This window comes from Xenopus laevis, chromosome 4L (assembly GCF_017654675.1).
Source record: "Xenopus laevis strain J_2021 chromosome 4L, Xenopus_laevis_v10.1, whole genome shotgun sequence".
NCBI classification, from domain to species: Eukaryota; Metazoa; Chordata; class Amphibia; order Anura; family Pipidae; genus Xenopus; species Xenopus laevis.
Window position 1 is genome coordinate 102,826,886 of NC_054377.1, and position 27,870 is coordinate 102,854,755.

Consider the following 27,870-nt stretch of genomic DNA (forward strand, 5'->3'; position numbering starts at 1 on the left):
ATTTTTCAAGATTTGTGGGGATTTTTTCATCCGATTTTTACGATTTTTTCCGTAATTTTCAACCCGGTATTGCATGAAACCCAACGCACATCAAAAAATTATTGGGACTTCTCCCATTGACTTCTATGCAACCTCAACAGGTCTGAGATGCCGGATTTTCTGATTCTGACTTTTCCATCCTCAGGGTTTAATAAATTCTGAAAAATATACACATAAAAAGAACTTCATACAAGGTTGAAGCAAAGAAAGACTGCTACTAAGGGGGTTATTTACTAAACTCTGAATGTAAAAATCACAAAAAAATCGTGATTTTTTTTAAAAAAAATCCTGATTGTGGATAATAATATTCAACATAGTATTGTCCTATGTATTGGCAAATGGAAACAACAATAAAGATTCCGGTGGTAAATTCCTGGATTTCTTTCATTTGAGGATGTCCAGGATTTGTAAGACTGGCAGTTACCATTAGGACTATTATCACGTCTGTCTGTGCATGTTAAGTACAAAATATAAACAATATAAAATGAACAATACAATACAAAATAATACGGTGCCTGCGGTGCCTCCTACTTTTCTTCACTCTGCCGGGTTTTCTAAACGGGGAAAAGTAATTTTCCCATTTTGGTTACCATTTGTCTCCCTATATTTTTAATATTTAATTACCCTTTATAACTAGAGAGGAGGGCAAGGGTTGTACCAGATGGGGAGGAGTCTGTATAGTCTAACGTACCCATGGGTCCCATATTTTTTTAAACCGTTCTTGTTTGCTAGTCAATTTTTCGTTGACTAGAATCCAGTTAATTTTGTTTTTCAATAGTTGTATTGGTAATAGCGACGATTTCCAGGATTTGGCAATTGTCAATTTAGCCGCCGTGAAAATCTGAGTTATGAGTATTCTTGTGTGTTTATTTATATTTTGGATTTTGCATCCTAGTAATGCTTTGGCTGGTGATTTAAGTAAGTTAATTCATAGACCCTGGCCCAAGTTTGTTGTACCTTCGGACATTGCCACCATATATGATATACCGTGCCCTCATGTCTGCAACTGCTGAAATAGTAGGGTTCATAATGGATATTCATTTTATGTAACCACCATAACAGGACCTTGTATCCTGCTTCAAGTACGGTGGTGTTGATTGAACTGTGTGCTGTAAGGTCCCATATTTTCACCCATTCTCACTCATCCAGAGGCCCTCCGAGATCCTTTTCCCAAGCTAGAACATATGGCAAGGTTGATGGGAGTACACTTCTAACAGTATTTGATATAGCTGGGATAGTACCTCCCTCGAATATGGGTAGGAAATACATATTGTTTCTAGATATGCTGAGGTGGGTGTACTCTTTTCCCTGTGTTTGGATGTCAGATATTGTTTTATCTGAAGATATCTAAACATTTCCTCGGGCAGAGGAGAGTGAAGCTGTTTGATCCGGTCCCATTGTATCGGGCCTGTTAGACCATAAAAATGTTTCAACATTGTAAAGCCTTTAGATTCCCACAATCTGAAAGCCTTCCCCTGTAAACTTGGTTGAAAATCTGGGTTACCTGAGATGGGGGCAGCGGGTAAATGTTGAGATATCAATTTTGTTTTATGTTTTATGTTGTCCCAAATATTCAGGGATTGTTCCATCATTGGGGTCAAATTATCAGGTCTCATTACATATGGTATCCATGGGACTGCAGCTAGTTTAACAGGTTATATTAATGAATCTTCCATGGTTACCCATTTTGGTGGTGGGTGGGCAGAGAGCAATGGTATAATTGTGTTGGGCAGCTTGCAGGTATTTAGCAAAGTCTGTTACTCCTAGGCCTCCCCTTGGTCTTGATACTGTCATGGTGGCTTTGGAGACTCTAGAGGGGTTGGCTTTCCATATAAACCTCATGATTTATCTTTGTAAATTTGCTATATCTGATCTGGGTACTGGGATTGGAAGGGCCCTAAAATAGTAGAGGATCTCGGGTAGAATAGTCATTCTAAATTCATGGATACGGCCGATCCACTATATTTCATAATTGGACCATGTCTCTAACGTTCTTTAGTTACTTTCCAGAGGGGGGGGGGGGGGGTAGTTGGTTTTGTAGAGATCATGTAGCTGTGAAGTTATTTTAAGTCCTAGGTATTTGAGATGTTAGAGTTGCCATTGAAAGACGAAGTTGAGTTTAAAGGAGAAGGAAACCCTTTTGCAAAAAAACACGTACCCTCCAACCCAGGTAGACCCCCCTCCTTCCTCCCCCTAGGCTAACTACCACCCCCCAGGAAAATGCCCCATACTCCAGACTTACCACTCGTCGCAGAATCTTCCAGCGGAGTTCCACACATTCATCTTCTGACTCCTCGGTAAGCTGACTGAGAGATCGGAAATTTCCGTGTAATTCCTGTGCATGAGCAGTTGTTGCAAACCGGCAAACTGCTCCAACTGCGCATGCGCAGAAATACTGATCTCCTAGTCAGCTTACAGAGGATGTGGAAGATGGATGCGTGGAACTCCGCTGGAAGAATCTGCGCCGAGGGGTTAGTATGGCGTATGGGGCATTTCCCCAGAGGGGAGGGTAGTTAGCCTGGGGGGAGGAGGAGGAGTTTTTTGCAAAAGGGTTTCCTTCTCCTTTAAGGAGTTTAACTATTGGGATGGAAGGTTGATTGGCAGAGTGTTGGTTTTGTCATAGTTAATCTTGAGTCCTGAAAATTCTGCAAAGGTGCTGAATATATAAAGGAGATTGGGTAAGATGGTGAGTGGCTGTGTTATTAACATAAGGATGTCGTCTGCAAATAGACATAATTTGTGATCGTCTTGTCCAATCTTTAAACCTTATTGTATAGGGCTTTGATAACGTGCCAAAACCTTTGCTTAAAGCCCTATTTCTTTAAAATGTAGTGCAGGTATGACCACGAAATTGAGTCAAATGCTTTTTTTTAGATCAATTGACAGCATTATGCCTGGGATATTCTTTGATTGAATTATGTGTATATATAAGTATTTTTGCTAATATTTGATTTAATGCTCGGGTGGATATTCCTTAATTCTGGCTTTCTAGGGTCTCTAATTTAGATTGAAGAAATTTGATTTTTTGGTTGGAGTGTTTAATTCTGTGTGATGTTACACTTATTATGTAACCTCTTATGACTGCTTTATGTGCCTCTCATAGGCTAATGGATGAATTTACACTATTCACGTTCTCTTGAAAGTACTGGGTCAAGTGAATTGGAATTTCCTGTTGGATCTGCTGGATTTTTAAGAATGTGACATTTAGCTTCCATTTTCTGGTAGGGTGGTGAATCGTATATATCTTGTAAAGTCAGTGATACTGGTGAGTTGTCCAACCATTCATGTATTTATAGCTGAAATAGCTTTTACTGTTAGGGGCATATTTATCAAGGGTCTAATTTCGAATTTGAAAAACTTCAAAATTCAAATTCAAAAAGACCAACCGAAATTAACTTTTTTTTGGTTGAATAGGTCCGTTTTCGATCTAATAGGTCCATATTTGTGATGTGTCCCGGGCCCCCAAGTCCGACCCTGAACAGGAGGATATCTGGATGTAATGATCCATAGTATCAAAATGCTTTTGTCCTCTCGTTAGGGGAATTAAAGCCCTGGACATTATGTGAAATGAGTTTCAATTTGTCAGGAATCATTTAATAATAGCATTGATTTTTGTAACATTAAGTAACTTACAGTAAAGTAGCTTCCCCTTCTGGTATGTTGTAATTTTGAACCCTTCTGGTCTGCATTTCCTTATACATTCGGAGACTGTATAAACCTTAGGGTAGGAGGCACCCGGAAAGAACATAAAAAACATCTTCTTACAACATAAAACTTAGAAAACATCAATTCTGGCCTTAATGGTTGATTTTGAAATGTATGTAACTTCCCTGGCCTTTTTGGCTTAGGTTGGAATAACATACTCTTTATTCCTTAACATAGGTAGGATAAGGTAATTGACATTTGCTTGGGGGCAGCTATTCCAACACACCGGTGCTAAAAGTATATTTTGAACTTTAAGTGGGTTTCACATTTCCCTTAAATGCTTAAATGTTCTCTAATCAGGTGTTTGATCTTTCATCAGGAGGTTGAGGATCTCTCTTTTCCTCGGAGGGTCCATTGTGTCTTGGTGCAGATCGGTGATAAACTGGTTGAACGAGGTGGATTTTGCAATGTCTGTGGTGATTGTGGGGCTGGGTCTGCAAGGTGGAGACATTGTAGAGTTTCCATGGCATCTCCCACCGTTGCCGGAGAGTACTGCCTGCCATTATCGGTACAGTTCAGACGTAGAGAGAATGACCAATGGTATTTAATGTTATGAGACTGGAGTATGGCTTTAATGTGCATCTTCGTTAAGTGGTTTGAGGAGAGAGGTCCGCAAAAATCTGGATTGGGTGCCCTTCAAATTGTAACTGATCTATTTTTCTAGCACTTTCATTGTTGTCTGTTTGGATTGGTAATGATGAAATTTGGCAATTATGTCTCTGGGTTGCCCCGACTTGGGTGGTTTACCCAGGGATCTGTGACCTTTGTCTAGTTCTAGTTTGGCTGGAGGTAGGTGTGGGGCTAGAGTTGCCAGTAGTGCCCCAACTTCATTTTCCAAGTTTTTGTAGGTTTCTGGAAGGCCTCTTATTCGAATATTTTCTCTCCTTGATCAATTCTCCTGGTCCTCCAGTTTCTCCTGTAGATCGTCAATTTGCCGTTTAAGCGTAATTATATCTGATTCATGTCCATCTAGGATGGTAATGGCATCGTCCATCTTTTGTTCCAGCTGGTCTGTGCGTTGGCCCAATTCCCTTATTTCTTTTGTTAGGGGTTTTAATATATTTACTGAAGTTGCTTCCAGTTCAGTTCGAAGTATGTGTTTAAACATGTTAGTAAATCTGCAACTTTTTGTTGGCTTTTAGGGGCTAGGTGATGGTCATGTTCCAGATCCATGGCATGTGAGGGTTCCATATCAGAGTCTGATTGTTGTGCCTCTAGAACATCCTTTGTTTTATGTAGGTATTCCTCGATTTGTTTGCCCTGGGGGGATGATTTTAGAATTGGAGTATGGGGTGCACGTGCCCTACCCCATTTGCCCATTTTAGCAGCTGTGCTGGGGGCGGAGGGTTGTGTTTTAATTGTAGGGAATACTTGTTGTAATTCTCCCCTGTAATGTTAGGGGCGGGATTGTATTCCAGCCTTTACTGAGTAGTCTTTATATATACCTTGGTGTTTGACCTTGCTTTGGCTTGGTGGGAGTTGTGGCTAATTCGTTGCTGCATGGTAATTATCTTAAATTCCTTATCCCTTGGGCTGAGATGTTATTTGGTGTGCCTGTATGGGTAGTTGCAGGCTCCCTCCCACTAGGTCCTCCTTGTTTTATATGGGAAGGAGGTTGGGGGTCTTCCATCTATGGACTGTCCTGGGTCCCCGTTGTCCGCACAAGACTGTTTTGGGGGTTCTGGTTGGGGTACTTTAACTGCGGGGACACTAAGGTCCCGTGGTTTTATTTCAACCAGGAGACAACTGGTGTCTGAAGCTGTAGCCAGCTTCCGCCTTCTGAGTTTTCTGCGATGTATATGGGAAGAGGGTTGGGGGTTTTCCCACAGAGGGTTTGTTTGGGGTCCCCTGCTATCCCTGCGTGGCCTTTTTAGGGTTTCTGGCTGTGACGCAGTAACTGCAGGGACTCTAGGGCCACGTGGTACCTCTTGTGCCTCCTCTCCCGATGTTGAGCCGGTAGGGCTGTTATGTTAGGGAAAATGTCCTGTTAAGCACCAGCGTGGTGGGGAGCTTCAAGTGCAGCCATTTTAAAAGCTGCATGCTAGCACCACATGAGGAGTCTGTTTAACAAAAATATAAAAATGTATACAGTATATATGTATAAATCTACTTACCCAAACCTACAGTATACATTTTTTATTCACTCAAGAAAAATGATTTACAGAAACTTACAGTGCTCATGCTTCCTGAGACATCAAGGACTAAAGACATAATTCTCCCAGCATGCTGCAGTAGTGAGAATGAAGGGACTGGAATATTGAAGTCAGCCCGAGGAGCAGTGGATTTTATGTCAGTGGAGTTCTTGATAACATCCCAAGTGCTGCGAGAGTCACACATTCGATTCTGTAGAGTTGGAGCTTCGCGATTATGCTTACTGTCACAAAATTCAGAAACCTGGAAAAAAAGAAAGTTATAAAGCTTGGGCTTTGCAGAGTGGAGAAATGATGGAAGTTGTTGTGCTCCATGTGTTGATCCTTGGCAGGTTTAGGTGACAACATTTAACATTTTTATTATTTTCTATTGAATAATCAAGATCAACAAAATAACCCCCTGTAATCCATAAATAAAACAATAATGACAGTTAATAAATCAGGCCCTTGCTGTTAGTGGCAAACTGCACAGTCTGGTGCCATAAGATGAATTTTTGCATTATGACTTCGTAGAAAATCAATGATAGTGAAAAATTTGCCGTGTGATCACATATGTCTTTTTATTCTTTCCCTCTCCTTCCACATCAACCAAAGGGATCTGTGCCGTACCACTGTCTATATAAGGACAAACACATAAATATATGGTTTATTCATTTTAATGTGGGATACAAAGCACCCAAATATTATCTGTTTGTGGTCAGTTTTATTATTAGCTGTGCCTGTGTTTGCAAGTTATTAGTAATATATATAAACTATAGATGGTACTTTTTATTTAAACAGCAGCATAGTGTAGTAGTAGATACCATTACCATTTGACCAGAGGTAATGATGTAATAAATCACAGATAAGTTTTTAAGGAATTTGCAACATGTAAGCCTTTTTTCTATTGAAAAAACAGTTGTAGCCTAGTATATAGGAGATTCTCTAACAATGTAGGGCACATGTGTAGCAGTATACTGAGCAAAAAATATATGTGATTTTGCCTTCCTAACTAGCCCAAAAGCAGAAACACTGTGCTGCGTAAAAAACCCATAGACAAGAATGTAGTTTGCTACAAAAAATTTTAGGCAAAATGGGACAGATTCGCTCATCACTAGTCACTACATTTTTCGTTATGCAAATAGAAAATGTGTTTTAGCAAAACTTGTAGAATGTTAAATGTTTCCAGTGCATTTAATACCCTGTAATTGCTAAAGATTATGATCAAGAGGATATTAAGGCCAATGCAAAAGTTTAGGAAGAGTAATCTTCATAGGAACATAGTAACAAAGTGTCCTGGAGTTGTAGTTATACAGGAGTCTATGCTAGTCCATCCCCAAGTGTGTGTTAAATCCCTCTTTCAAGATATATCATTTATATATACCTTTAATACAGAGATCCACAAGTGTATACAAAAAAAAACCTTGCTTATGGAATGTTTTAGGAAATAAGATATTTAGGGAGTATACTCACAGAGGGGAGTGCCTGCAAATACATGATGGACTCCTTGACAGATTGGTACGTCTCAGGTACAAAGACACAGCCATCTTCATAAAGGCCTGTTTGTTGGTCAAAGAGGCAAGCACACCGAATCCCTTGACAGTTTTGCTTTGTGTAGGTACCAGTAATATCAGCAGAACACCTGTGCATGAAAGAAGAAGAAAGAAGCAGAATTTTCATTTTTGCTTGAATTGCAGTAAGTTGGCTAATTTTTCAATATAAGTGGACAAATATTAGTAAGCAGAAATCATTTAAGTAGAAAGAGTAGAAATGTCTGTTTGTATTCTGTAATATATTGGAAAATAAGGGTTATATTAATCTATTCACCAGATTTAAAATATATCATTAACTAATCCAACACTTCCAGTTTGTATTTCTTTATTCTCTTTTATTCACCTTGTCACTATTTTCTCCATGTAGGCAGGGGCAATCCCGGCCCCCTTGCCGCCTGAGGCAATTGCACTCTCGGCGCTAGAAGAGCCGACTTTCTGGAAATTCATCTCTGTGAGGCCCATTTATCAATGGTTGAATTTCAAATATATGTGAATTTTTTTTTTACTCTAATAAATGCGCATATATTCACAATTCAACTGGGAGGTTATTTAAGAAAAAATATGAATGTCTAATATTCGATCAAATAGTTCCAACCCAAAAATTCGAATCGTATTTGACTTGTACATGAACTATGCAGGTTTTAGGTGACCAATATTTGAATTAGAACTGTTTACATGGTCGAGGTGTGATAAATGTCACATTTGAGTTTACATTCAAACAGGGGGATTAAAATTTGAATGTGTGAATTCTGACACCAAAAAAAAATTGAAAATTCAAATTCAAATTTACTATTCAACCCTTAATAAATCTGTCCCCTATGGGGCAGATTTATCAAGGGTCGAATTGAAAATTCTCATTACATTTTTCACATTTTTTTATGGTCAAAACTGTCAAATTTCACTAGGGAGTTATTCAAATTCGAGTTTTTTAAAAAAAATGTAATTAGATTTTTAAGATTTTCATACTTTGGCACTTTAAGAACTGAAATTCGACTATTCGCCACCTAAAACCTACTGAATTGCTGTTTAAGTCAACGGGAGAGGTCCAGGGATCAATTTGTAGTTGTTTGCAGCCTTCCTGTCATTTGAGTTTTTTTCCAGTTTTTTAAAATATGTATCAAATTTGATTTGAGTCTTTGAGTCAATTTAATGCATCCGAGTTTGATTTTTCAAATAAATTTTGATTGGTCGAATTTCGAATTTATCGGAGTTTAGGGGAGTTTTTAAAAATTCACTTCAATTTGAAATTCAACCTTTGATAAATGTTCCTCCCTGTGTTGGACTATGAACATATATCCATATCTGTGGTTCATATATCCATATTGTGGAACATATATCCATATTGTAGTCCAATAACAAAAAGCAATTTCTGCACCAAACATACTCTAAGTAAGTGCTGTCCCACTGCCCCCCCCTTGTGTGGCCCCCCACATGAAAATCTGTCAACTGTGACTGCTTACCTTATGTAAACTTTAAAAGATATTTTAATTGGCCCTCAAATCCAGACTTTAATCCCCTGTATTGTTCAAATTTGTAATTCCTTCTGCATTGTTCACACCTGTTTTTCCACTTCCCTAAAACCCTGTACTGTTCACACTTCAGACCCAGACTAAAGGTGCCCACATTGTTCACTTGTTCACACCACATGCAAACTACAGGAGGAGCCTGATAAGTTTCCTTGGCTCCTGCTGTATTCTGCCTGCCCTATGCAACCTGTGGGATGTGAGCCTGGGGTTGTTCTGGGAGTTGTTAGCATTTGGAAATTGTTGTTAGGGTCCCCTAAGGTCTTTAAATATATGCTGGGGGGCTGTGTTATCCACAGGTGAGGAGGAGGCATATGGATTTAAGGGTATGTCTTAATATGACCACATATAAGTGATAACATGGGTGTGGTTTAATGTGGGTGTGGTTTAAAAAGGGGAATGGTGAACACTGTCTTCCATTATCGGCCCTCCACCATGGAGACCCTAAACATTCTGGCCCTATGTATCACAGAAGTTGGACAGCACTGCTCTAAGTGATAATACAAATAGCCCCAATGCATGCTCAGCCATGCATTCATAGTATTTGCACTCATTTCACCCAGAAGCAAGCACCAGTGAAGTGGATGAGTTAATTTATATTTTTACTGCCATAAAGGACTTGCAGGGAAATGCTGTTCAATGAAAAACATACCTTGTAGCTTCTACTTTCCCATTTCCAGCAAAATAAAATGGTTTGTCGAGGTTGTATTCATCAAAGACGCCCCATCGTAAATGTGCCCATTCATGCACAAACACTCTCCCTGGAAATAACACAAATTACAGGGGTGAATGCCATCTATGGTTTCTGTGTCCATAAATGCAGTTAGCTAACTAATAAAGCAAACATTTGGGGACAGATGTGTTATCTGTAGAACTCGGGAATTTAGTGGGATTCCCACCAACTTGATATGTTGTATGATATTTTGATATGTTGTCAGGAAAGTGTTTTTAACGTACTAAAACCTTTATTGCCATGATCTGATCAAAGTATCAGTTCGTCAAAACAGCTTTAAGTTGTGAAATCCATTCAATGTTATGAGGTGTTCGCAACATCACAGAACGGCCCATCAAATCATTAATACCAGGAATTAAAGAACACTGCATTATTATTACATATATTAAGATGCATTATTATATTGCATCTTAAATCGAGATCACCACATTATTCCTGAACTATTTAGCTTCATCTGCACCACCTGAACAAGGAGATATATTACAGTTTTTTATGGCTTAATAACCTTAATTGTGCAAACACAGTTCTCTAGCCCTTTTTGTTCAACTAGGTACAGTTTGTGCCATTTGAGTGTCGTTCTGTCCCATTTATTGCATATTTTTTTCATGTTGCTTCCTTATTGGGGCATTAGTTGACCTTTACATAGTTGTTATTTGGAATCTTTGTCACACAAACTAATAAACGCATTAAAACAATAAAAAAAAATGTTGCAACATTTTAATTTCAATAGGCATTCTTGTTTGTACCATTGTGTTATGGCCAGTGTTTGGTCCAGGACTTCTTTAACTTATAACAAAGTAATGTCTTAAATGAAGACATTACTTTATCAACCATTTAATCATAATTTCAAAAATATCTAGAACAGCACTTAATTATTCTCCCCAGATCTGACCCTCCAGTTGGCCTTTGATAGAATTGCTCCAAAAACTCTACCTAAGGGGTGTTTAGGATGAGCCCTCAATCACAGAAACTGTGACTGAAATATGCTATAAAGTGCTTGGTGAGCAGTGTTTTTCCTAGAAGTGTTAAAGAGAAAGCATGGGTACAAAGTCTTCTAACAAGCTACTCCCTTGTCTCCTAAGACAATAATAGACCCTGAATGGGTGATAACAGTTCCTGCATTTACAACCGGATTGCTTCAAAGATTATAAACTTCTGGAAGGAGTCAGGTCCCTTACAGGTAATAGATCCTTCACCATTATCTGTCTATAAAATTATACATTTGTCATAAAGGTTAATTAGATGCTATACAAAACTACTGATAACAAGAATACATTCTCATATTCACCTCGAGGTCCATACACTGAAATCATTTTGTCATCCACCAAGAAGTCAGGTGTCAAATGAATGTATCTTCCTGGTTCCCCACATCTTCCATATTGCAGAGTATATGGATCATCTCCAAAATGTTTATGATTCTCAGCAATGATCACATCTGCCTGACAAGGCCAAAGAAATGTTAAAGCAATGCTTTATTTTGCCCAGACTCTGTGTAACTGGTTTAATAGTGAAGGGTCACTATTATTTTGTCTTATGCCATTATATGAATAATAAATTATAATGCCACTTGTTTATTTTAAGGTCTTATCCATGCTGAACCCCTAGAAGAAGAAATGTGCTGTTAAAAGTGTTTCTTTCATGTCTTTTATGTACTGATTAATAAAAACAATGATATATAAAGATGAACAGAGTTTCCATCTGCATGAAATTTGCTATGACTTCTGTGGCACAGCAAACAACAAACAGAGTAGGATCAGGTGTGGGCTTCCAAATGGGACTGCGAAGAAATATGGGGGCAACAATGAAATGAAGTAAGCACAGCAGACTTACTACTGTGGTGTTTATACAAATGGCCTGTAGATATCACCGTGTTCAGACGTATACTGTGCACACTTCCTGACAGCTTAAAAGTGAATGTTACTGTTGTGTAATGGCCGCATGACTCTGCTTAAAGCACTGTTATACTCTTCTCATCCTCGGCTACCCAAAACATAACAGATTGGCGACAGGATGGATCTTCTAGCTCTGCAGCAGCCTGCACCTTTTTCTTCCAAACCCTGGTGAGCCTACCATACCTTTTACTGCTTGGATCTGTATGTTTGAAAATTACATTATTGCTGCTGATCAAGGGGAGATTTCTGCTGCTAGAAAGCGTGCTTTACTTATTCACTGCCTGGGAGCAGAAGGACAGCGTATACCATTACCATTACCTGATGATACTTATGAAACTGCTCTTACTGCTATAAAGAACTTTTTCGTGCCAACAGTAAATGTGGTTGCTGAAAGATATAAATTCCGCCAACATGGACAACATAATGGCGAATCCACAGAACAATTTGTAGCAGCTTTGAGAGAGCTGGTTGTTACCTGTGAGTTTGGGAATTTCACAGATGAAATGCTAAGAGACCATATAGTGGAAAAAACAAACTCACCTCGCATTAGAGAGAGACTGCTCCTAGAGCAGGATTTAACCCTTGCAAAGGCTATTACAGTTGCTAGCCAAACTGAAACAGCAATGGCAGAGGCTAAAACTCTCAGTCAGTGAACTGCTGGGAATGTACAGATTGTGAATTCAGCACTGTGGCCTAATAATGCACAGTCACAGGCAAAATACAGTACTAAGGAAAGGGATTCACTGCAAAATCGTGCAGCAAATACAAATAGAAAATACTGCTTTGTTGTTCAACACAACACACTGCAAATCATGTTACATGTCCTGCAAAAGCTAAACGGTGCCACAAATGCACAAAAGTAGGACATTTTGCTAAGATCTGCTGTAGTTCTGCTAAAGATGTTCATGAAGTCACTACTACAAATGTCATAGTATTAAGTGTGGATAAAGCTGGTACATTTATTCCAGACAAGTTTATATGCACTGTCAGTGTCAGTACTGCTTCTGCTGACAAGGGACACTCCATTAACCTGATGCTTGATACAGGTTCAGCTGTTTCTATACTACCAAAGGATATTTTCTTGAAATACTTTGCAAAAGATCCGCTTGTTGCACCTGCCCTGAAACTGGTCATTTACTTAAAGGATCCAATCCCTGTGCTTGGTTGCTTGCCAGTGACTGTAGAATTTGAATCAAATACTGCAAAATGTGACTTTTACGTTGTGAATAAGGTACTGCTATACTTGGAAGGGGTCTCTTTGCTGCATTAAACCTACAATTAGTTGATGGTCTCATTACTACAGCACCAATGCCTGCCACACAGCCAGTGTCTAAAATTTCACCACAAAGCAAAACTTCACTGGGCTGTGAAAAGAACTTTGTACACAAAGTTAAGGTGAGACCAGATGTCAAACCAGTACCATTCCCTGATTCAGCATGGGAAAAACTTGCTATTGATATCGTCTGTCCTTTTACAGATGCTCCTATAGACTGTAGATTTGCTACAACCTTGATAGACTATTACAGTAAATGGCCTGACATTGCATATGTTTCACATATGACATCAGCTACAGTAATAACATTTCTGTCTACAGTCTTCAGCAGAGAAGGTAATACAAAGGAGTTAATATCAGACAACAGACCACAGTTTGTCTTATATGAGTTTGAATACTTTCTGAGAGAGAGGAATATTGTGCACAGGAAATGTTCAGTGTATTACCCACAAACAAATGGAGAAATCAAGCGATTCAGCAGAAGTCTGAAAGAAGCACTACAGACAGCAAATCTTACTGGCAAATCTTGGAAAGTATTTACAACAGAGTTCCTACATAACTACAGAGCAACGTGTCAGGCAACAACCCAATCTTTTCCAGCTGAATAATTACATGGCAGACTGATGCACACTAAGTTACATGTTGCATACACCAAACTACCACAAAATACTGTGTCTACAAAATCATCAACTGCTGACATTGTGAAATGTCACCAAGCCAAATACAAGGCTTATACTGACAGAGAACGAGGTGTCAGAGAAGTACACTTTCAGCCTGGATCTTTATTCAGAATTAAGAAACCAGGAATACTGAAACAAGGACAATCTAAATTTACTACACCACTTAAGTGAGACGCCAGCAAGGACCATACACATATGAACTGTCTGATGGACGCATATGGAATGCAAATCGTCTTGCTCCAGCTCCATTTGATGAAGGACATTTTCCTACTCCTGATGTCAACTGCAATAGGCCTGAAGAAAGTGAACCTATAAGGCATAATGAGAACCTATAAGGCATAATGAGAGAATCAGAAAACTACCTGCATGGACCCAGGACTATGTTATGTGAATAAAGCATAATATTGTTTTAAAATGCATACTGTTTAATTGTTGCTGTTTATTATAGTTGTCCAAATGCTTTCCTACTATAGGGGGAATATGTGGTGTTTATACAAATGGCTTATAGATGTCACTGTGTTCAGACTTATACTGTGCATACTTTCTGACAGCTTAAAAGTGAAAGTGAAAGTTACTGTTGTGTAATGGCTGCATGAGCCTGCTAATAAAGCACTGTTACACTCTACTCATCCTCAGCTACCCAAAACATAACAACTGCTGGTTATAGTGAGTAGTTATTAATGTAAAGGCCAAGTGGCAGCACATCATACAAAAGCATTTGACATAATCTATGTTAATTTTTATCTCTCACTTTGCTCAGATCAATTACAAATATAAAACCATATCTCAGTGTCAGTTCTTATTCATGGCGATTTGCTACGTATTTGCCGAAAGAAAAACAATAAATGGCAAATAATTAACTCAGGAGTCAGAAATACGCATGCATTTGTAAACTAACTCTCTACCTCTTGTGACATTTCACCACTATCTTTACCTAAATGAAGCAGTAATGTTATACTGTAGGTATTTTTTTAATAAATGTTAATGTACAGGGAAACTATCACGAATGAAAAGATATGTCTTGTTATTACTGAAAGGGGAGTTCCACCGAAACATAACTTAAGCTTTTCGAAAAGTAAACATAATTTAAAGCAACTTTGCAATATACATCAATTATAAAAAATATGCAGACTTTTCATGATTTTTTAATGTATGAAACAGTTTCCTATGCCTAGCCCCCTGCTCTCCTACTGATCTTTGCTGAGCTGGCTGACTACTGTCACTTTGTATCAACAGCCATCTGTCCTCAGCCTGCATCCTCCAAACCCCACAATTCCCTGCACACATGATTTCAATAAGGAAAGGAACATCACAGTGCAATGCATTGTGGGTTATGTAGTTCCTGCATGCTGTCTGTAAGCAGTGGAGAAGTTGTTCCAATTTTTAACATCAGTGTTTAGTCCCTCCTTCCCTGCCAGGATTTCAAATGATGTAGAAAGAGAAGAACTGTTAAACAGCTGGATTTCAGCATAGAAAATGGCTGAAAAAACACAGCTGCTTAGCCTTGTTCCATGTGTGGCGCATTTTGGGAGAACAGAGCTGTGTTCTTTGGGTGTAGCAGGAAAGAAAATAGATTAAAAAAGCTTGGCACAGATACCTGACCACTTAACAAAGAGGTACTTGCAACCCTTGTGCTCAGGTATCAGAGGGCAAGCTCAGCTAATGATCACCATGTCATTGCCAGCTTGTAGAACTTAATTATAGTCAATAACAGTGCGAGTCTATCAGTAGCAGCATGAATTAACAGCACAGGGACAGGAGGATTGAGAGATTGGACAAAATGGATAGAGTAAAACAAAAGGAAAGCAGTGATAGAGTACTGCCATATGACAACCTTTAAAACTGGGGAAAATTTGCAGCAACCATTCCTGCCATGGCAAAGCAGCTACGGCAAAGCACAGAAAAATCAATATGAACAAACTCACAGAGAGTTAGTAAAGTGGACTTACCTTATCAAATGTTTCTGTTTTGGGCTTTGGATAGTTGTTTTTTGACCATTTTTGTGGAATTAAAATTTTAGCACTTTTTATGAAGAGTCTTTGCTTTGTAGCATTGAATAAATACTGGTTGGCTTCTTTCACCATATTCTAGAAAAAATCAACAAAGATAAAAATGTTTATTTCTTGCATTCGATTATTATATATTCAAGCAGTCCTTATGAAAGGATTAAAGTTATTGAACTGGCAAAAACACACTATTAATTATATATATAAAAAAAGAGTTTGTAAGTTCTAACAAACAGGGACTACTTAACCTCCCGTATATGTCAGTATTTGTAAACCATATGCATGTTTGAAATATACACACTTCTATTGTACAGTGTTGTGAAATATGTTGGTGTAGTTTAAATAATCATTGATAATAAATATAGCAATTGTTTTACACAAATGGCAATTATCACTGTATTAATCCTGTCCATTTAGTGCTCCAATTGTTTAGTCTTCAGAAATTATGAAACAATTTAACATTCATTAGAAATAGCAAATAATTTGTATTTGATTTTACCTGAATATTTTCAATAATCTTAGGATCTTCTGTCACGTTAGGATGAATTGCAATAACAATATCTTCATATCCCCCACCATTTAGCTTGATCATGGAAGCCCATGTTGAACAACACAGTGAAATGATTAAAGCCGATGGTAACAAGCTCCACAGATACATTGTGTTGCTGTAACCCACCATGTGAACCGATGCAGGAATATACCCGGTATACACTATTGCAAAATGTCTTCTTCTTCTTTGGACTTTGCAATGAGAATGTGGTTGCCTTTATGAAGATTTGCTAATTGGCATTGATTTTTATGGTGGATGAGTCAATTTTAAAGGAAGGGAAATCAAAGCCAACACCTGATGGAAAGATTATTTCTTTCAAATTTGACTTTCCTGATTAATAGTTTGGTTTAGCATTTTGTACTTGCATTTTCTTTGGATACAATTAATTGGTATATGTTTTCCTGTTTGACATCCATCCTTATCCTTTAGGCCTATAGTCAAATTACAAGAAATGAAAATACCTAGGACTCAGGGCACAAACTGCCTCACAAGTTCCCATGCTCATTAATGGCATTGAATTTTTCTCCGAAAAAAACTTCAATGTCAGAAAGGCTAGAGTGAGTTTATTGTCATTTCATCCATATACGTTTGTACAGTACACAGTGAAACGAAACAACGTTCCTCTAGGACCATGGTGCTACACACAAAATAGATGTACTGGACAACAGACAAAAAGTGCAAGTGCAAAAATATGCAACTCCTGAGGGACAGGACAAGACACTGCACACTCAGCAGTTTAATGCTAAACTTCAGACATGATGGGTATTTTATTGTGACATGACAGTAGTAAGAACATGACAAAGAACATGATAAAGTGCAGATGTGCTCATAGAGAACAATTGTATCCAATGGCTATTTATTTATACAATGGCGTACAGTGGCTTTGTAACGTTGTGGTATATAGTAAGGTCAGACGGAGTGTGTGTGTGAGAGAGATCTGTCCGGTCCCTGAGTATTCAGGAGCCTTGCGGCATGCGCTTCAACTGCCATTCGGCCCCAGACACATACTTACATGCCTTCTAGTAGTGCGCTGTGATTGCCTGTTATTGGGATAATATAGGTTGCCTTTATGCAAAATCATCTTGTCTTCCCTAAAGTCAAGTCACACAAAATATTCTTATTGGGATACAATGACCAGATAATCCCACTCTTCTTTTATGCAAGGAAAGCCATTACCCTCATGTGGAAGTTTTTCTTCCTATTGCTTTGGAAGAAAATGGTGAATGATGCTGTTCCGATGTACAAGTTGACATTGCAGGACAGAGGCTACCCCACTAAATTTATTATAATCTGGAACACACGGACTTCATTCCAAAAACCCACCACTGATCACAAAGCCAGCCAAGCTTAACTGCGACTGCAATACTTTGTGAACTCCTTACCTGCTAGTCTACCCTCCCTGACCCACTCCACTCCCTCTTGTTTTGATATTTACTACAAATACAAAAATAAAAAGCCTTAAAAAAAAGAATAAAAATGCTAGAAGGTCTGTCTGAGCAGGACATAGCATGAAGGATACCTGTCTGTGTAACAAACTCCCAGAGGGACTGGGGTGCTATCTGCCACTGCAAGGAACAGAGGTATAATTTGGCTGACTGAGGAATTGATTGTTTAACCAGGAAGCTGAGCAATCCCCCAAATTATGAGCACAGAGGTGACGCCAAACATGTTTTTTTGCTGGGCTGACCCAGAGGGCAGGATTTATTTTTATGATTTCTGTTTTATGTACTAAAATGGTCACCCGGGAATATTAACAAACCGCCTTAAAAAGAAAATGTCTGTTGTGGATCCCACAAGCACAGTTATGTATATAATACATGTGTGTAGGCTTGGTAAATATTGCCCTTTCACATCTATTCCTTGGGTCGCCATTTTTTATCCATCGTTAGCTTTGTTTACTCTGTTCTGTTTGTTGTTTATACTTTTTTTTTGCTATTTTACAGTGAGTATCATGTAGCTCTGTTTTCATCAGCCTAAGCACTACTGAGTGATGAGGTGCCATACTGAAAGTACGTTTCTCTGGGGCTTTTAGGGTTTGCCCTTGAGAAGATTCTGTTTTGCGACTAGCTATATGCTTGGTATAGTATTATGTTTTTCTATTGGTGCCTATTTCTTGGACCTCAGTTTTCAGTTACAAAAAACACCACTGAGCATTTGATTTGGTTTTAGAGATGCTGATGTTTATTGAGCCACCTTTGTTTTTTTTTTCTGGAACTATGACAGATAGGTTGTTATATCCATTGTTATTTGGCCCAGTCCATGTAAACATGTATGGCAGGTAGATTAGACAGGTTATATATGAAAGATCATGGTAAGTATGACACAATCTTCCTTTTGTCACTGTTCATTGTGAAAGAACCAATACGGTACCCTATATTACAGCCAGTTAATTACATTCATCTGGTCCCAGTAACTTTAACTAAGCACTTTACAGCTGCGATGTAGTGATGTAGCGATGTAATTATATAATTAGTTGCTGGCAATAGTTACAATATAAAAATGAAAGTTGGTAATATTGTATTGTATATAATTAATATTTATTTACAGTCTCATGGCTGGATTATTTATTATTATTTATTTATTTTGACTGCAGTTAGTAACGCACTGTAATACTTATAATAATGCCAGTATTACAAATGAACAACTTATCAGGCTAAGGAATGTTATATTCAGACTCTCAGAACTGTTATTTTAGGGTGGAACTGTAGTAGGAGCAGGTGACGACTGGACTGTAGTGGGAGCAGGTGTTGGAGGAATAAGCAGAGCCGCTTGTGCTATATTTGACAGATTTGATTTCTGTGCAATTTTATCAAAAGCAATGAGTGCAAAATAAATGATGGTGCCATTTTCTATTGTGATCTCATTTGGAACAAATGTAAACAATTCACTGGATCCAGCTATTAGTGGCATTAGACTGGAAGTATTGACTGTCTTAAATCATATCCGGAAACTGAAATATAAAAATGTAATTTAAAACAATAAAATCCCATTTTTACTTTCTTTAATGAAATAGAAATCTATCTCCAATATACTTTAATTAAAAATTCTGTACCGTTTTTATAATAATCCTGACTGTATGCAGTGAAATTCCCTCTTTGTTTTCAGGCCCGGATTTGTGGAAAGGCCACCAAGGCCCGGGCCTAGGGCAGCAGGACTTTAGGGGGCGGCATGCAGCTCAACCACACCCACATTGGTTCAGAAACACTGGGGATGCGCAGGAGATATGATAGTTTTTTAAATTTCCCGTGTACCAATCCCCATTATTCCGGTACCGATGATGAAAATTTGAGCAAATAAAAGGGAGGGGACGGGGACGACAAATGGCAGCGGGCCTAGGGGCACCCACTATGTAAATCATTCCCAGTTTGTTTTACTTGCTCTGACTGCTGCAGATAGGAAACTTCAGACGGTCCCTAACTGCTCTGCAGGGAAATGATCATACCTTCCCAGAACTCGAGCAGCTTTGTTCGTTTCCATGTAAAGCAGCCGACGACTGTGTAGATATTTGTATCCACAGACCCAGTGCAGTCTGCATATTCTGATTATTAATCAGTCTTGCTCTATCGGCTTCTATGGCAGATATTATTTGACTTGTGCTGTTTTTATCATTTATGATGATCCCTAAGCTCAACCTCCCAACTGAAGCCCAGACCACACTGAGCATATGTGTAGTTTTGGTCTTGCAAAGATGTTTAACAAAGTTACAAGATAACAGCCCCCTTGCGGACAACTTTGAAAACATAAATCATTTGTTTGATTAGGCTTCTGGGGCAGTAAGTTCATGTTTATGTTTACTATGCAAAATTCAGCATTTCTAGCATTATTCTATTTTAGACTTTAGTTCCCCTTTAAACAGCAATTTTAATCAATGAAAGCTTTCAGCTGTTTACATTTTTTTGTGAGAACGTAACATTAATTCACAATTATTCAGGAATGAAGTATTACAGAATTATTGAAATTATATTATTGATCAGCCATACACATAAACAACTGCTTGTAGATAAAAAAAACAATAGAATTTAAAAAATATGAGAAAATCATACCCCTAATCCTTTGTCCAGATCATCCCCATTCGCTGTCCAGGTCAATGCAATTGTGTTTCCTTCTATTTTTGCATCCAAGTCAGTTATTTTGTCAGGTATATAGTCAGGTCTCACATCTACCAGAATATTATTTACTACAAAAGATCCACCAGAGGCTGTTCTACTGAATTCTCCCAGATTAAGGTCCTCGCCATTAATTACTGGACTTGGAGGGTTCAAAGTGACTTCAGACTTTTAGATATTGTATTAAGTGTAATATAATTTGTGAATTTTTTTTATTTTGCTATTAGAGTCTCAATTAAGGTCACAGACAAGCTCAATATTGTGTTTTGTAATAGTAATAAAACCAGTACTACTGGCCACCACGATTGTGTATATAAGCACACCAGTCAACTGTTTATTTTTCAAGGGCACTAGCTCTTCTCCCAGATTAAATTCATCATGATTAATTACTGGTCTTGATGGATTCAAATCCTATCTCCCCTAAAAAAAAAATAGCAACATTAAAAAAGTCCATACATCTTTTAACACAAGCATTCTGCATTTCCATCCCTGTTTGATGTTTTTAAATAAAAAAAAATACCATACACATACTATGGACTAGTTTAATTATCACAAGAACCAAATTCAGAACCTGAATTTAGTAACAAATTGTACAGCATCCAACAAAGTGTCACTTTCTGGAGAAAAAACTCATACATTTTGTCTGCACTCTCTCAAGAAAAAGGCAGCAGTGTTCTCTATATCAGTGCTATTAAATTTGTTGTACAATATGGCATTTTTCTACCAAATGGCATTTTTCTACCAAATGGCATTTTTCTACCAAAAAATGTACCATTTTCTACAAAGCCAGGAATATAAAGAGCTCAGCTCCTTGGCAGTGCCAGTTGGCTTTTCATTCGCACTTTTAAAGGAGAACTCAACCCTAAAGTTAAAAAACCCCTACCGTACATACACCCCCTCCCTCCTCCCCCCAGCCTAAGTGTTACCCTGGGCAAATGCCCCTAACATTTTGCTTACCCCCTAGTTCACTGGCACTATCTGGATCCTCTTCGTCAATCTTCGGAAGGACACCAGCGTGGCAGACGCATGCGCAGTTGGAGCAATTTTCTGTTTCGAGACAACTGCTCATGCACAGAAACTCACGAAAAATGCCAAAGCGCTGGTCTCATTCCGAAGATGACCACTCCCAACAACAAACATATGCCGATATAGGCACAGTTCGGTAAAATTAGCATAAATCCAATTACTATCCACTGCAAAATGACAATTGTGTTGTGAAATATCATTCACCCCGATTGGGTGACATCCGTGAAACTGGAATAAAGAACAGTCAATAAACATAAACAACAATAAATCAGTTAACTCTCAATTGGTTCCAGGCAGTGCTCAGCGGAATCAGTTCTACTCCTGGACTTATTTAAATCATCTTATGAAACCAATTTTTCATATGCTTGAATGACATATAATAAGCAGGATGGGGTTTCTCCACAAATGCACCACTGCTGTTTAGCACATCTTTGCTGTAATAGCACTCAGGAGCCCTTTTACAAACTCTGTGCACATAAGTGCGTAGAAAGGTATTACCCAGCCACCAACTTGGGAGACGTTCCTGCACCTGTTACCCGTCCTGGCGCCAGGCGTCTTGGTCATGCTGTGTCAGACTCTCACTGTCCAACTTGAGGTGCTGTATGATGTCTTGATGAATCCAGCTCTCCAACTGGACTTCTCCAGGGCATACGGCATAAAAAAGCCATAGGTTGATTTTCCATTGAACCTGGGAGATGACCCGGTACTCCCGCGGGGTTGCCTCTCCAGGCAACACCCAAAATGTGGTAACATCATTAACCATAGTGGAATGGGGCGTGTGATGCACACTGCTGGCTTGTACAGAACTCGGAGCTGCTGCTGCTGCAGCAGAAACAGCTGGGCACTCATCATGTCCCTCAGTGGTGTACCCAAGTATCTGCAGATGCGTGCTGGCTAGAGGTGTCCAGAACAACCAGGTCTGCCTCCGAGTCATCTTCCCAAGGAGAACCCTCCGATGGCTATGACGTGGGTGTGTGCCGAGCCAAAGCAACACTGAGGCCAGAAAAAGAAGTGGTAATCCCACCTCTCTCGGCCACAGGGTGAGAGATGACTGCCATGAGGCTGCACAGCTGACAACATCAAGGCAGGGTCTGCCTCACTATACAGGTGTAATGTGCCCTCAACGGGTTCCAGGACCGAGGGACTTTGTCTGGTGTCTGTCTCTGGAGCAGTAGTTTAGGTGGACTATGATATCGGTTTTCCCAGCGACAGTGACACCAGTCCAACTCCTGCACCTCATCCTAGATGTGCACACGCACAAACATGGGGCCCAAGATATAGGCACGCTAACACATGGGACAATGTCCAGCGGTATCCAAGATACACCACTGTGCCTCACAGCCGCCACATTGCGGGACTAAGAGCACCGAGCCCTGAGCGGTACTTTCTGAGCGAATATTCCTGCCCAAATAAAGTGGCACCCAGTGTCTGCTAATTTGTTTTCTACGGTCTGGCTTCCTTCAGCACTAGATGTGGCCATGGCTCCTCTCTCACAGCAGATACACCCTCTCTGTAAGCAAGCACAATGTGGTCTGACTGCTACACGAAATGGCCGACTGATCATATCCGCTTCCTTGCGACCCTGTCACACACAACAATCCTGTTCACAGCACCAAATACAAAACCAGTCCTTCCAAATCTAGCACATGTTAGTTGTGTAAAATTTGTAATTTGGAACTTGAACAGACATTTTCATTTGGTTCAGCACAACAGTACTCACTTTTCCTTGTGTCCAAATTTCCATTTAGTCCAAATTTTTACTCAATGCAGGTTGTCGGTTACAAGAAGTACATTCCCAACAAAACCACTGGACTTGTGAATGTCTGCCAAAGATTATGTACCAACTGCCAGTCAAGGACGTCTTACGCCCCTCCACTTAGTCCCAGACAGGAATTTGCTTTGTGCCACCTTCCTCCTTCAGCCAGCCTGACACCTCACCATTGCCCTCTGACCTTTCCGGGTAGGAATTTCTTCTCCTCTGGCCTGGGTTGTCCACACTGTCCTGCAATCACACTGTGTCCTATCTGTGGAAGAACCATGGCTTCTAAGCCTCTACCTCCTTGTTGGGGTACCAGCTACTCATACTACTCTAGCCCTCTCTGGCTAAGGCACCTAGTGCCTGTACTTTAGGGGACCTCCCTAACTACACCTGCAGGAAACACTCCCTGAGTTTGGCTCTTCCCTTTTATACCTTACATGTTCTGGTTCCTCTGGCTACATCTAGTGGTAGAGGTGGATACTACACTTAACCTTTCTCCTTTGCTGCCATGCAGTGGCAGTTTCACCAAATTACATTTAACACATTACTTCACTCACAGTTTTAAACATACTCCAAAATTTCCATACATACATCCAGTTACCATACAAACATTTTCAATAATTTCCACTCACATCAAGATCCACCCCCTTACATAAATACACCAGAATGTTTGGAGTAGGAGTGTTAAATAATGATGCGCAAGGCAAAGTCACAAACATTAGTTGCCCAAGTGCTTTATTTATTTTATGCACAAAAATCAAATTGATTTGTTAATCCTCATGTTTTTCGAACATGTCAATACCAGATATGTATAGTTTTAGGGAGATAGAGCAAAAACTCCCAGCAGCATGTTACTAAATTTTAAGAGCACTACCACAGAAATCAGCATACTTTAGACTCCAAAGCCAAATAATTCTGTAACAGTAGGTTTACCCCAGGAAACTTTTTTGAAAAGTACACATTCTGCTGAATCAAGAATGGGTAAAAAAGTTTGACAATGTTTTAAAATCAGCTCAAGCTCAAAACTTTCACTCTGCAACTTTGTATCTCCCACATATAATTAGGTACCAAGAAAATATGAATGCCAGGGGTCAAAGAGTTTTATAACCCTTGATGCATAAGATCACCAATGTATCTGTAGAAATCCCAAAATAAAATTGGCTTATATTTTTTTGGAATATATTTTAGAGGAAAAATCACCTCAAAGCTATTTCCAGCATATTTTCTCCCACATGTAATTTGGTACCAAGATAAAATATTCTACATATTAATGCCAGGGATCCATCAAACAGTTTGATCTCCAGAGGATCACCAAAATATCTGGGACGTAGAAACCCCAAAATATAAACTTTGCATGCATAGTTCATGGCAAATATTTTTACTACCAACCAAAAATGTATTAGTGGACCCCAGAAAACCTCATATTTTCAGAGAGTACATTTACAGAGAGCATTGAATTCAAAATGGGTCTTTATACGGCAGAGCACCAAACAGTAAAGCTACGCTAAACTTTTTTTAATGGACTTTCTGAAAATTGTCTAAAGGCTAGTCTTTTACCCCATCATATCCCCCATATGTCATAATATACCAACATAAAACATCCAAAATATGAACACCAGCGGTCTACTGAACTTTTTCTATAGATTTACCATACTATATGGAAATTTTTCATGGCTGACACTCTAGCTGGTGAAAAACTAGCACCATCTATGCATATTATGTGTCATCCAACCCCCAGAACAGTACAAAGACCCTTGTAAACCATATAATATGGGAAAGAACACATTCTGCTGAATCCAGAATGGGTTAATGTCTTCTAGTTTGTAGTTTTGATGGCATTGTCAGGATCTGAAGGCTCTGGGTTGAGATTTACATACCAAGGAGGAAGCAGCAGACACAATACAGCAGACGGTATCCAAGGGGTTAAGCGATTAGTAAAGTCAAGTCCAGGCAGAGGACCAGTTCAGGCAGTGAAGATTCTTAGTCCGTTAGCAGGCCGAGGTCAAGATCAGGAAGGTATATAAAATCAGATAAAGCACACCCAGGAATGTCCAGAGGAGAACCTATAATTGGGCATTGTTTATAGGCTTCTGGCGTCACTTAAAAGGTATTTTTACCCCAAATGGACTCGATGACATCATGCCGCACTGGCGTCAAAATGTTGCGTCGTGTTTAGTGCAACCTCTGGGTGCCGCCATCTTGCCTGTTGCCACCAGGCGCTCCTTACAGACATTTCTGAAAATTATCTCAAAGCTTGCATTTCACCCCATTATATTCCCCACATTTCTTAACATACCAGTATAAAACATAATAAGTATAAATGCCAAGGGTCTACTTGGTACAGGTAGATGCCCAATATGCATAGATTTACCAAACTATGTCACACACAAAAGCACCCAAATAAAAAAAATGAATATGGATTTTCACTGCTCATACTTTGGCTGCTGCAAAATAAGCACCTGGTATGATAATTATATGCCATAAGACCCCCTAACAGTACAGAGACCCTAGAAAACTAGTACATATTTTGTCAAACTCCAAATTGGGTAAAATGCAAAGCTATGCTAAACATATTGGTTTTTATGACGTTTTTGAAAATCGACTCAACACATTGTACCCTTTTATACGCCCCACATTTTGTAACATACCAACATATACATAGTAAATAAGCCCTTATTCTTCCACCCAGGACTAGCACCCACTTAAGTTGTGTAGACAATAATTACACTAAATCCTCAGTCTCAGCTGGGCCCTTGCATACATGTGCGGAGTGAGGGTGTTGCAGAACTATACCTCAGTTGCACAAAAAGAATTTCTAGACACCAGGAATTCTGGTACTGAAACTGTTTAGTATAAGAGGGACAAATGGTACTCACAGTGCACTGCATCTCTGAGTTAAAGTGGTGAAGACACAATCAATTACACACACTGCCTTGGGATTGACTTGGCAGGATCAAACTTCACATCTGTGGCACTCAATAGTGGACCTGGGAGAGATATCTCCAGTCTATCCTATGTCAGTGGTCAGAACTCTAGCCTGTCTGTCTTACACTCCTATAGGCAGATTTACTAAAAGGCGAAGTGACTGTCGTTAGCAGAATTTCACTAGAAATCCAATCCGCATGGACATCGCTAATTTACAGTGGTAGAGGACAATTCACCAGCGAAAGAGACCATCGCTATTGTAGTTTTGTGTCCTATCGTCAGGCAAATTTTCGATCAGGCGAACGATTGTTACTCCACATATGTGGAGTAACAATTGTTTGCCTGATCGAAAATTTGTGCGAAATTTCATAAAATGTTACCTCTTTCGCCAGAGTTTCCTTCGCCACCTTAGACCATTTGTAAATGAGATGGGCAAAACACGTTTAAAGACATTAAAACATATATATCTGGTAGTACTAAAATTAGAAATGCACTGAATCCACTATTTTGGATTCGGCCAAACCCGGGAATCCTTTGCGAAAGATACATCCGAATACCGAACCAAAACAGAATTCTAATTTGTAAATGCAAATTTGTGGTTGGAAGGGGAAAACATTTTCTACTTCCTTGTTTTGTAACAAAAAGTCACATGATTTCCCTCCCTGCCCCTAATTTGCATATTCAAATTAGGATTCAGATTCAATTTGGTCCGGCAGAAGGATTTGGCCAAATCCGAATCCTGCTGAAAAAGGCCGAATCCTGGCCGAATCCCGAACCGAATCCTGGATTTGGTGCATCCCTATATAAAATACACAGATTTTTTAATGTTTAACTTTATGAAATAGATAGATAGTAATCCTTTAGTATAGTCATTAGATAATTAGTAATTAGATATAGCAAGTAGATAATTAGATTAGTCTGGTCATTAGATAATTAGTAATTAGATATAGTAATTAGATTAGTCTGGTCATTAAGCCGTTTTCTTAATTGAGATTGAAATGCGAAATGTATGTAACCATATAGTTAAAGATTAAGTACTTACAAAATATTTTGAATGTAGTTGCTATGGTACATGTACTATAGCAACTACATTATAAACATTTGAAAAAGCAGGGTTTTGTTGCTATGGTACATGTACTATAGCAACTACATTATGAACATTTGGAAAAGAAGTTTTTAATAGATTTGCTATAGTACATGTACCATATCAACAAAATACTGCTTTTCAGGAGCTCTGACAATATGATAAGGGACAAACATTTGGAGAAATATGTGATTTATTTTATCTAATCAAACAAAAACGAGAGAAGAACAGGGGCAATGTTAAAAAAAAAGAAACATTTGGGTAAAAAGTGTGTAATAGACCAACCTTTCAATATCAGACATTTAATATCTGGCAATTCTTGATGGTTCTATTTTGGCACCCCACAGCATTGACCGCAGATTGAATTTCTGTCCATAAGACAGGAGGAGGTGCGCTGGGATTCCCTCCCAAACAATTTGGCCCAGTGTCTAACAACATGATGTACTAATGCACAGTTTTCTGCACTAGAAAAGGAAACAGCCTTATGGGCCTTTTAAGAAAATGCTCTTTATATACCCTTTAATTAAATTCAATTGGACACTAGCGCAACGCTAGCAAATTTTCCCACCAAAACATACACTAGCGAAAAACGTTACAGTTTTTCACTTTAAAATGCAAGACGCTAAAGAAATTACACTAGCGTCATATGCCAGCGACCCCTCACTAAAATGTTGCACTTGTGAATTAGTGTATTGGTATCGCATTTGTGCCTGGCAAAAAGGCGCAAAGTGTGGCGAATCGGTCGCTGGTGAAAATTCGCCCTTAGTAAATTTGCACCAATGTGTTATAAACCATATATATATTTGTAAAGTACATTTTGATCAATTCAAAATCGGTAAATGTGATTTTTATATTCCAAACTGTAAATCTTTGCTAATGCATTTGTG

The 27,870-nt window shown here is 38.9% G+C and overlaps 1 protein-coding gene across 1 annotated transcript in view; it reads right to left on the reverse strand.

Moving 5' to 3' along the window:
* The window catches only part of clca4.2.L (chloride channel accessory 4 gene 2 L homeolog), a 36,606-nt gene extending 20,329 nt beyond the window's left edge, over window positions 1-16,277 (reverse strand). Inside the window, exons 1-6 of the mRNA XM_041590548.1 lie at window positions 16,033-16,277; window positions 15,477-15,614; window positions 10,971-11,121; window positions 9,602-9,710; window positions 7,347-7,515; window positions 5,917-6,138 (exon numbers count right to left, since the gene is read on the reverse strand). Coding sequence (XP_041446482.1) covers window positions 5,917-6,138; window positions 7,347-7,515; window positions 9,602-9,710; window positions 10,971-11,121; window positions 15,477-15,614; window positions 16,033-16,212 — 969 coding nt within the window. The 5' untranslated portion in view covers window positions 16,213-16,277. The remainder of the gene's footprint in view (window positions 1-5,916; window positions 6,139-7,346; window positions 7,516-9,601; window positions 9,711-10,970; window positions 11,122-15,476; window positions 15,615-16,032) is intronic.
* Window positions 16,278-27,870: the final 11,593 nt, after the last annotated feature.